The 11,043-nt window shown below is 45.3% G+C and overlaps 1 protein-coding gene across 2 annotated transcripts; it reads right to left on the bottom strand.

Moving 5' to 3' along the window:
• Positions 1-719: 719 nt before the first annotated feature.
• On the bottom strand, positions 720-10,775 carry DACT1 (dishevelled binding antagonist of beta catenin 1). 2 transcript variants are annotated; one of them, XM_012450955.3, is made up of 4 exons: positions 10,192-10,775; positions 7,881-8,013; positions 6,975-7,130; positions 720-3,737 (listed from the first exon to the last, which is right to left on the bottom strand). In XM_012450955.3, exons 1-4 carry the CDS (start codon positions 10,534-10,536, stop codon positions 1,861-1,863), a joined length of 2,511 nt encoding a protein of 836 aa, XP_012306378.1. In that variant the 5' UTR covers positions 10,537-10,775; the 3' UTR covers positions 720-1,860. The 2 variants fall into 2 exon arrangements, with proteins under 2 accessions (XP_012306378.1, XP_012306379.1); XM_012450956.3 differs by having other exon boundaries at positions 720-3,626.
• Between the last annotated feature and the right edge of the window lie 268 nt (positions 10,776-11,043).

The raw sequence follows: 11,043 nt of genomic DNA, 5'->3' as shown, positions 1-11,043 counted from the left end.
TACAACCTAAACGCAATGCATAACATTGACTGAATCCTGCTTTGTGGGGGAAGTATCGGGGTAGAAATATGCTATCAAAAAGTTCTTGAAAAACACTGGGAAATTTTCGATGTAAATATTTGATATTATGAGTTACTACTGATTTTCCTTTAGTGTGATCATGATATTGTGGGTTTACAGAATCTCCTTGTTCTTGGGTAATGTATGCTTTTAAGAGATAAAATATCATGATACCTGAAATTTACTTTAAAATATTGTATCAGTGTGTGGTAGGGAGAGGGGAGGATTGCTATTATAGTATCTGTCTTTGACCTGGAAAATCAGTAATATAGGTAAACCTAATACATAACTACAGAGTTACAGCAAGCATGGCAAAATGTTGGCAACTGTTGAATCTAGGTGGCATATAGTTGTTTATTATCAACTTTTCCATGTTTGAGATTTTTGTAATAAAAAGTTGGGAGAGATAATTATTTTCAGAAATGTTTTCCTTAGATGACACCTTTAATACACCTTAAATTTTAAAGTATCTTAACTAGAAGTTGTCTGCTTTCCTTCATTTGCTTGCTCATCATCCATTCAAACACTAAAACCTATCTGTATACAGCAAATATTCTAATGGTAGACTGTCAAATATAAATCTCACAAATAACATCAATAACCAGCTTAAGATTTATAGGTGTAAACATCTGGTTTTATACCCAAATAACAAACTTAACGGCAGTAAAACAAATCGTTTATTACTGCATATGTGTTATATTAAATTTACACAATGATATATAAAAACACATACTGTTTATATTATACAGTAATTTAACATCAACAGGAATATCAACACAAGTACTACTCATGCACAAAACATGCATATATTGGTATACAAAAAGCAATTTTACACAATACTGTTTACCAAAAAAATTTTTTTTTAAAAAAACAGCCCTTCCACGTAGGATCAGTGGTCCAATCTGGACTGGATTGCACTAATATGTTCAGGTCAATGCTTAGGTGGCATAGCGCTCAGTGAGCAATTCTGGGATTGGAGTCATGCCCAAGGGTTATTTCATTAAAAGTGAATGTCTCTGTGCCTGAGGACCAAAATTTTATCCCAAAAGCAAGTCCTCCAAGGAATGAAAGGTTGGATCGTCTACAAATTAGGGAGGGGAAAGAAGGCATCAAAATGTTGGATAAATGGCCCTAGAAGGGGTTACTGAGAACAGGGCCTAGGCACCAAGTGTGGCAAAAGTTTTTGTGGATCCTTTTAAGCCCCTATCCAGGTTGCCATCTCTGGATTTAACGTCTGGCCTCCAACTCATGAGTCCAGTAAAAAGAACAGTTCTGAGAAGAAAACCGAATAAGGATACATCTGAGAAATGTAGACTACAAAAAACTACAGAATACAATGACTGCCCCTTGTACCTACTTCACACTATTGTATGTGATGCCTCTCAACAGGAAAACCCTTGTAGAGACACTGCCCCGAAGACTCAAGGAGCAAATACAAATCCAAAAATCCCATCCACCTGACCTTGGGATCAAAAGGTCCCATCCCAATAAAACTTGAACATCGAAACCTGTACCTTGCCGAATGCTCAGAAACTTTAAAATACAAAACAGCTGGTACCACAAAACTCACTATCACCACCATTAAAACCTCAATATTTACTTCTAACTAACAAAACATTCTTTACCTTCCCTTAAAGGCACTAGCGTCCATATGTGATGAAGATGAGACAATAATTTACCTTGGTTTTAATCTTAAAAGAAAAGCATTCCATGAAAGTATTATACAAAAATCAAAACACCACCTTTTTTATTTTGGCAACTAGGAAAAAAAAATGACACTTTCCACACCAATGACATCACTCAAACCGTCGTCATCAGTTTCAAAGAGCCAGACCGAAAGCGGAGGATCTTCTTCTTGAGGTTATGTGAGGCCTTAATTTTGACAAAGGTTTTTGCAGGGTGGCTGTGAAGGTCTGGGGCCGTGACCGTTTGAATGGGGAGAGTCTGGACAAACTGGGACCAAATCAAGCCCCCGCTTTCTTCAGAGTCGCTGGTGGTTGTGCTCTCCCCCACGAACTCCCCCTCGCTCACACTCGACTCGCTGTCCCCGAAGCAGTTGGTGGTGTAATTGCTCTGCTCGTCCTCACTGGTGTCCACCACAGTGGAGTGGAACAGGGACTCGCACTCGGCCGAGTACTCGGAGTCGCTGGCCACGTAGGCGTAGGGGCTGGCATACGGCAGCGGCACCGGCGCGGGGTACAGCCCCACATTCTCCCGGCGACCGCGCCGGGCCCTCCTCAGGGCCTCTTCATAGGAAATCTCGGCCGAGGACTTCCACCTCCGGTAGTCAGTTCGCTTATGCTTAGGTTTGGCCACCACCGCCTCTCGTCCGTGGCCGTGCGCCCTGCTCCCGGCCCTGTGGCCCCCGCCTGTAAGCCTGCTGGGAAGACCCGCCTCGGGCCCACCCCCGCTCTTCCTCCCCTTGGAGGAGGCTTTCTTGAGTTTCTTATTTGTATCCAAGTCATCCGGGAAGCGACACTTCTTGCTCCCGGCCCGCGATTTCTCCCTGACGACGGGCAAGCTGTTCTCCATCCCCTGGAGGACTTGGCCGCGGTGCTTCAGGCTGGAGCTCTTGGTGACGCCCACGTTCCTGTGGCCCCTATGGAGCCTGCCACTGGGCTGCTGCCCCGGGATGAACTGGGCCTTGACCAGGTGCGCCTCCTCCAGGCTTTGGGAAGAACCCTCGCTCTTGAAATCCAAGGCAGGCCTCTCTTCCAAGGGGAAAGCTGGAGACAGCAGGGGAGGAGCGGCCGGGGGGACGCCCTGCAGGCTGCTTTTCTGTGACATCTTTTTCAGGGGCTGGACAACTTTGTTCTCCTGAGGCGGGGCGGGGCCTCTGCCAGGACTCTCTTTTGGAGAGACCCCTGAGAGCGGAGCGCTTTCTTTAGGTGACTCCGCTGTCCCAATGGTGGGACACCAAGCATGTTCTTGGGAGGCTGGCTTGGCCGTTTTTGGCAGGTGCTTACTCTGAACGTCGGAGGCAGCGCCTGAGGAGCAGCCCTCTGGTGAGGGCAACCTCTTGCTTTCTGCTTGCTCGGCCTTTGATTCTTTTGACCACTGCTTCGGAGGGGAGAAAGTCCCATTGTCCAGAGACGGTATCCCGCCAGAGGGTAGACACGCCTGTTTGGAATTCTTCAGGTTCACACTGCTGCCCTGCGAGACGCCGCCCGGGGCTCTGACACAAACGCTCCCGTTCCTCAGAAGCCCTTTCGTGGGGTCGGCGTTCACGCTGGTTCTTGGTTTGTTGGTCCTTACAGGGTGTGTTTTTTTCTGGACCAGGCTCAGAATGTAGCCATCCATTTTCTTGCTGGATGAAGGATGGGAAGCAGACCACAGACTGCTTGGGGATGGTAAGGAGCTGTCTGTTTTGACGACATCCAGCTCAGATCCACCGCAAATGTCACTGGCATGGTTTCCAAGCCTGTCCTCTTCCCTCATAGGGCTGCCGGTCAGACAAAGGAGAAACATTGGGCTCTGCACAGCCACAGCATGAAGTGGACTGGGATAGCGATATACATCATTCCCGTTTTTAGACACCAGATCACACTGGTACTTGGGATTCACATCTGCAATGACATCAAGGGAATTAAATTGTGGTGTGGAGAGGGAATGGCAAACTGCCCCTGAGGCCTGGTCTTCACAGTGGCCTTCTTTATATTCCAACCATCCTATGAGATCTGAAAAACATTTAAAGGTACACTCTGAAGAAATGAATTGGTCAGCACCAGCTTGACTCTTTGGGTTGAGAGAGAATGCCAAGTATTAAAAAACACTCCACTAGCTGCCCTACCATTTGACATGTAGTTACGGCTACTGGATGAGGGGGAAATATTTAACAAAAATTTTTGACAGTGTATGATGTATCCTCTGAAGGAAAAATATTCAGCCATTGAGAATGTTTTCAAACTACTGCATAATAGAGGGAAAACACTTTAAAGTTTAGTGAAAATCATGATGTAATACTAGAATATTATAATTTTATTAGGATCACATGTATGCAAAGAAAAAATGTCTGAGATGAAGCACACCCAGATTCTAGTAGTAGCATTTCAGTGTGATGAGAAGCAAGTGATATTTACTTTCTTCTTTATTTTCTGTTTTCTAAATTTTCAATAACTGTACCGCATTTACAACTGGGAAAAATAAAATTTTTTGAATCACTGTTTCTCTAGGCTACTCTCCCCTCTGTGTTCTATTCCTGGATTTCTTTTAAAATACTTAGGATAAACTGTACATTCAGTAGGCTTTGTCTTCATTTTGTGTTTTTAAACCTAATTCCTAATGACATCCATTCAAATATAATTGTCAATTGAAAGGTAAACTGATCAAACTTCAGTAAAGACTGATCAAATTTAAATAATAATCACCTTATATTTTCAATAGTGACACTAAAAAATAAAACAGGGGCCAGGTGTGATGGCTTACGCCTGCAATCCTAACACTGGGAGGCTGAAGCAGGAGGATCACTTAGACCCAGGAGTTCGAGACTAGCCTGGGCAACATAGTGAGACTCCATCTCTCTTAAAAAAAATTTTTAATAAAAAAACACCATTTTTTAATATAAGGAATTCTTGATAAAATTTTAAAAGATTGAGTGGTAGTATTAATGGATAAATTTCCCACTTGTTAAAAATGTCTTTTTTTAAACAGGATAAAGAATTCTTGATAAGATTTTAAAAGACTGAGTGGTAATATTAATGGATAAATTTCCCACATCTTGAAAATGTAGGTGCCAAAAAACAGCAAAATCAAGCTTGCTTCCTTAAATGATTTTGATCTCTTAATTTGGAGAATATTATAAATAATGAATCCTTTTAATGACCTTCAGTTATCAGAGCAAATTAAAGTGGAGTTTATCAGTAATTGTCCTCTGTTATATTTATTTATTCAAATACTGAGAACCTGTATGTGCCAAATTCTATGTTGAGAAAGCTCCATGAACTTCCATGATAATTAGCAATCTCAAGGAAAAAAACAGTCTAGACCCAGATATGATATTATTCATTTGTTAAAAAAAATATAATAAAACCAAAGTGCCATGTCCCCACCCACTTGACCCCCCCACACCCAATAAAGAGCTTGCTCTAAAAGGAAACCTCTCTAGCTAACATCCTTCCCCATCCTTCCTCTTCCAGCAACCTAAGCCCTATCTTTGCCTTACTGAAAGCCACACTGACAAACGCTTCACCATTCATCCCTCTTCCCTCTTTAGAGTTGAACAAAACAGACATCCCAGCCCCCAAGGCCTGGTACAACTGTCTCAATTATGTGAGGATATGGCATTTGTAAGAGGAGGGGTCTGTCTTGAAGGAAAACCTGAACCAAAGTGCCTTTAATGGGTTTATAAAGTTTCCCTCTGAAACCAGATCTGCAGAATGAAGGGGAGCAATTACCAATGAACTTGACGCCCAGACACTCTAGATAACACAGTCTGTGCTTCCCCAAATGATTGTTGCTGACAACACACAGATACGAAGACATCAGCCAATTGGCTCCCTCAGCTGCTCAGTGTTACATTTGCCTTGCCTGGACTCAGAACTTCAACCTTATACTCAAGTGGAGAACACAGACAAACCAGGAGTATGATGACTTGTGCCAGTATTACAGCAATTCTAATTTCCCTATTTACTCTTCTAAGAATTCACAATATAACAGGACTAAGGAAGAAATCTTGAGTTCCAGCAACAACCCTGCCATTCAGCAGATGGAGAACCTCTGACAAATAGCTTATAAGCCAAAATTCCTCTTCTGTTAGATGAGAAGATTGAAAACAACAATTTCTGAATTCTCTCGGGATGATGGAAAAACATGGACCTTGCAATTAGGCCTGAGTTGAATTCTGCTTCTGCCACTCACTACAGAGCCTTAAATAACGTATCTAACCTTATTAGGCCTCGTTTTTTTTTTTTAAATACATAAAATGGAGCGAACAACCACCATACTGTATAGAACTATTGGGAGGATTCAATGGAGATAAATGTATGCAGAGCATCCAGTACAGTGTGCAACACATAGTGGAAACGCAGAAACTCTTTTAGTACAATAGCATAATTCCTTCTGAGGGTCATTGCAAGGATAGCCCAAAATAAGGAATAATGGCATGTGGGCACCCACTTACTAAAAGAAAAAACAAGCTGCCATCATGCAGAACATTCTGGAGAACATGAAGGGGCCACTGCTCCCTGAAGTGCCAACCAGTTCTTGGCCAAGCTGACAGACAACTTAATGAGAGTGGTTTGATTGATTGATTGATTGATTCAGATGGAGCCTCACTCTGTTGCCAGGCTGGAGTGCAACAGCACAATCTTAGCTCAATGCAACCTCTGCCTCCTGGGTTCAAGCAGTTCTTCTGCCTCAGCCACCCAAGTAGCTGGGACTACAGGTGCGTGCCATCATACCCAGCTATTTTTTGTATCTTTAGTAGAGATGGGGTTTCACCATGTTAGCCAGGCTGGTCTTTGAACTCCTGACCTCATGTGATCCACCTGCCTTGGCCTCCCAAAGTGCTGGGATTACAGCATGAGCCACTACACCTGGCCGAGTTTTAGCTTTAAATAATTAAAAGAGGAAAACAGTTCCAGAATGGTTTTCAAAAGAAAATACAGGCAAGTTAACCTAACAGCAAAGGCTCAGAAACAGAGCTCAAGACCTCCAATACTGGGACAGGATTTCTAGAGATAAACTGTCTTGCTACTATCAGAATATATAACCAAGTAGCACCCAAATGGCACTGGAATAGTTCTAGATACTCACCTAGATGAAGCTCTAAGTTCTAGATGTAAGTATGGCGCTAAATGCCACTAATTGATGAATCTTTGTTTTTCCGCCAGTGAAAGGTACTGAAGCCAGATAATCTTTTAAGGGCCCTTGATCCCTTCCAATTTACAATTTCTATCAATGCTAAAAATTCTTACCTGCAGATTTGGGGCAACCATCTGAGAGAGTCAAGGTTGCCTCCAAGGGGCTGCAAAAGCAGGTGCTGGAATGACAACTGGATAAACACTCACTGAACACCGAGTTAGAGGAATTGGAAAGGGATCCTGAAGCCCCATCACTCAGCTCATAAAACCCTACAAATAAAAATACCGTTGGAATTAAGATCATGTCAAGAAATAGTGTATATTCATGCTTAAAAGGAAAATTAATCATTTAGGAAAAGGAGATTTGTTGGGTTTTTTGTTTTTTGGCCAACTTTGGTTCACTGGACTTTGGTGTCCTAATATTATGGTCTTATTTCAAACAATTCTTAGGAAAAAGCAAAGAGCCCATAACCAGGAGTACATTTTAGAGTTACTCTCCTCCTCAAACTAACCTTACTCCTTGACCCCGCCTTGAAGATGTCCAAGGAAAGAAACTTAGATCTGTCAAAGCCTCATCTTTATCATGATTGTTTCAGAAAAAAATAAGAGAAAAATCTATTTAAGGAGCCAAATGGTTTAAAAGAAAAAAAAGAAAAACTTTTGATGTGGTCTCAGGAAGTTGAAGTGTGACTAATTTTCTAGCCCAGTTCTGACTTACTCAAGTTTCAAAGGAGGGCAGCTCTTGCAGAAATTTGAATAGGTTTTATTTTTAAACTCAGGGGACTCCAATCACATCAATCTCATTACTAAAACTTTTGTTGTCTGAGTTTATTTCCCTCTCTTTCAGATGAAACTGAATGGCAGATCCCTCTCATTCATATGAAACTGCCATTTTTTAATTCTCTCTCTCTGCACTGGAAACAAACTCCACTGCCATTTGCAGGTCTGGGAATATTAACCAAAGGGGCTGAGATATACACTCATAAGTGCAGAATTCTGTCCTTGTGCTCCATCACTTACCTGAGCTAGGCCGGCTGTCCGTCTCCAGGTGCTCTTCAGATGTCTTTTCTACATCCAGTCTCAGGTCACTTATCTGCTTGTCAAGCTCTTGCAACTGATTCAACAAACCAGCATCTCTTCGCCTCAAACAATTCTGATTAGGAAGAAACAAAGGAAACATGAACATACAGGGGTGACAAAAGAACCAGAAAGTCTACTCTAAGGATTCAAATCACACATCCAAAGAGTTCACTAAAACTTATAAAACCAAAATTTTACTGGATGACCTGAAATAAAGAAAAACTTCAAGAATTTAAGAATATGTCCTATGCTTAATTCTACTTTCCCACATTTTGTGGCAATATAAAGTTTCTTCATAAAAACAAGACTTGTTTTTAGTTTCAACTAATATATACAAACAGTGACTTTTTATAGGTAGGGAGAAGAAAAATGGACTGAGACTTTAAATCATCTGATGTATAGCCAGTCTTTTAGAAAACAATACTTCACAGTAGACTCTTTAATTTGAAGTAAGAGTAACAGATTTCCTATAATGCACTATAATCTTAGGTGAGATTTTCTGGCCAAATGTCTTGGCCTGCAGAGTTTTGTTTTCTATTAGTTGCTTTGTGGGGTTTAATCAGTCTTAGGGCCTTTGAAAGTGAGAAACTAATACTAATGGCCAGTGCCAAGTATAATGTGAGCCAGCAGAACCCAAAACCCTCATGGGAAGGCCCATTGAGATTTGAATGCCTCTGGGTTTCCAAAGGTGACAGATGGATTGTGCTAACTCACACTGCCACCTAGTGCTTCCTATTGCTGGAAAAGCAGGAGAACTCAAAAAGCATCTGGTTCAAATCATGAATGCCAAGTCTACAAATGAAAATAGTACCATAAACACTGACTGGACTGGAATTTTCTTGACATACTACCTTGCTCCCCTCAAGCAGACAATAGGAATGCGCCACTTACACTCTTGAGATTCATGCAGACAAAAAGGTGCAATTGCACAAGACAATAAAGTGTAAGTCACCAGCCATAACCAGTGAGAACTGGCTCAAATCAGTGTTACATACGAATCTGGTCTGTGACCAAAGAAGCAGAGTAAAATACCAAAACAGAGATATTACACAAACCGTAGTGTACATCTTTACAAAACACATGCATATGAATATCTACTCTTCTTGTCTTTTAACTTAAAAAGCTTGGAGACATAAACCATATGTTTGTTTGCTACAATTAATTTCTTCAGGAAAAATGAACCTATCAAATAAAAGTACTTTGGTGCTTAAAAACACACACACAGAAATGATCTGAAAAGAGCTAATAGAAGAAAACACATGACAACCGCGCAGCATCACTACTTTATTGTGGGAGGGCCACTATCTGGCATGTGTCTAGTTTAGATATATCACTTGGTCAAGTGAGGACGTTTGCTGTTTCCAAAACTACATTTTGAGGTCACTGAAAACAAAGCTGCCGCCATTATTCTGAGGCGGGGTCAAAAGCTGTTCATCAACACATTAAGCTCCAAAGTTCTTTTTCTTCCCCCTTAATGAAGACTGCATAGAATGACTGAGACGCTGACAGAAATCCAGTAAGATAAATGCTCCCCGAGAGCAGGTTCTCTTTTCTCCCACCTCCACCACCAATCACAGCTGGCAGAACAGAACGTATAAAATATGAGGAGGGGACACAGTCTCCAGCCAAATTTCCATCATTTCCATCTAGCTTGAACTGCCTTATACAAAGGGCTTCTATTTGAAATTAAGCACCAGCCTGGGTGAAAGCTGGCACGCTGAGGAGATCTCTGGGAGAGGTACGGCTCCCTACAGGGGCTCCAGTGTAATCGTAAAACTCGGCCTTGGACAGTTAAGCACGCCACAAACCCCCTCCTTGGCTTTTGGCCTCTCTCGGCGGGAGGAGAAGAAGCCAAGAAAACCTCCAAATAAAATGGTATTTTAAGTGGTAGTTTGCAAACCTCTGGGGAGAGGGCATATACTCATCTAACTAAGGAGACCGAAGGTTAGAACTAGACGACTCCAAGAATCTCGAAGGCAGAGGAGGAGGGAAGAGCAGCCACCCCCTTCCTGCAATCCGCGCGAGGTCGCCAGACACAAAGCGGGCACACGCCAGAAACGCGTGGGCGTCGCCAGCCCACGCGCGCGGGCACTCAGGAAGGGGACCAGGGAGGTACGGGGTGGGCGGGGGCGTCCCATAACAGTGAGCATCTCCCCAGGCCAGAGGTAACCACGAGCCCGCCCCAGGCCACCTGCCCGACCTCCAGCCCCGGGGCAGGTACAGCCGTGCTCCACCTTCGGGAACGACTTACCAATTGCTTTCGTAACAGCAAGATGTTCTCCTCCAAGAACTTCTCCTCCAGGCGGCTGCGCTGCGCCGCCTCCCCGGGCAGCTCCCCGGCGCGGGGCGCAGTGGCCCCCGCAACCCCAGGGCCGCGCAGGGCGCCCCGGACCAGCAGCTCCTGGCGCTGGCGCAGGTACTCCAGCTCCGCCAGACCGGCCAGCGTGGCCTCTTGCCGCTCCCGGGTGCGCTGCCGCTCGGTGTCCGCCTCGCCCTTCTCCCGCCAGCGCCCCTCGGGCTCCACTGCGCGCTGCTCGCCTCGGGCCGGCGCCGGCGCCTCCAGCTCCCTCGCCGTCCCGACCGGACTCGGCTTCATGGCCCCCAATCGGGCAGCGAGAGCCGTCACCTCAGCCGGGCCGCCCGGGCGGAGGAGCAGGGCGCTAGGGCTGCGGCCGCGGACTCATGCCGCCCTGAGGCGGGGCGCGGCGCTGGAGGGGGCGGCGGCCAGAAGCCCTCTGGTCCTGCGCGCGCGGCCGCCGGGTGCAGCAGTCCCGGCCCGGGCGGCGCCGTCCGCTGTCGCCGCGCGTCCCTCGCCGAGGCCCGGCAGCTGATAACGCCCTGCCCGGAGCTACGTCACGAGCGACAGCCCTGCGAACCCCCGCCTGGCGCCCGCCTCCCCGCCCCGGCCCCTCGGCTGCGACGCTCGCGCCCCCAGGCTTCCCCTCTTCTGTCAGGCGCGCCGCCCGGCGCTCAGAGCCGCCTCCTCCTCGCTCGGCCCTCCCCGCCCGTCCCCGCCCCCTCCCCCGCTCTCCCCGCGGGCCTCCTCGCCCCCTTTTCGGGTTTACTGCACCCGATTTTGCCCTCGCTCCTCATTGGCTCTTTC

The sequence above is a fragment of the Aotus nancymaae genome, unplaced genomic scaffold, assembly GCF_030222135.1.
Source record: "Aotus nancymaae isolate 86718 unplaced genomic scaffold, 86718_ANA_hifiasm-v0.15.2.pri h1tg000062l, whole genome shotgun sequence".
Classification (NCBI taxonomy): domain Eukaryota; kingdom Metazoa; phylum Chordata; class Mammalia; order Primates; family Aotidae; genus Aotus; species Aotus nancymaae.
Note: the sequence above shows the minus strand (reverse complement) of the source record. Positions and strands in the feature narration are given on the sequence as shown.

Bases quoted from the DNA above. Each gene is read 5' to 3' on its own strand.
- DACT1 (XM_012450955.3), bottom strand. From the start codon at position 10,536: ATGAAGCCGAGTCCGGTCGGGACGGCGAGGGAGCTGGAGGCGCCGGCG. The intron at 8,014-10,191 runs GTAAGTCGTTCC...CTTCCTAATCAG, and splicing joins TGCTGTTACGAAAGCAATTG to AATTGTTTGAGGCGAAGAGA. The intron at 7,131-7,880 runs GTAAGTGATGGA...TTTTATTTGTAG, and splicing joins GGACAGCCGGCCTAGCTCAG to GGTTTTATGAGCTGAGTGAT.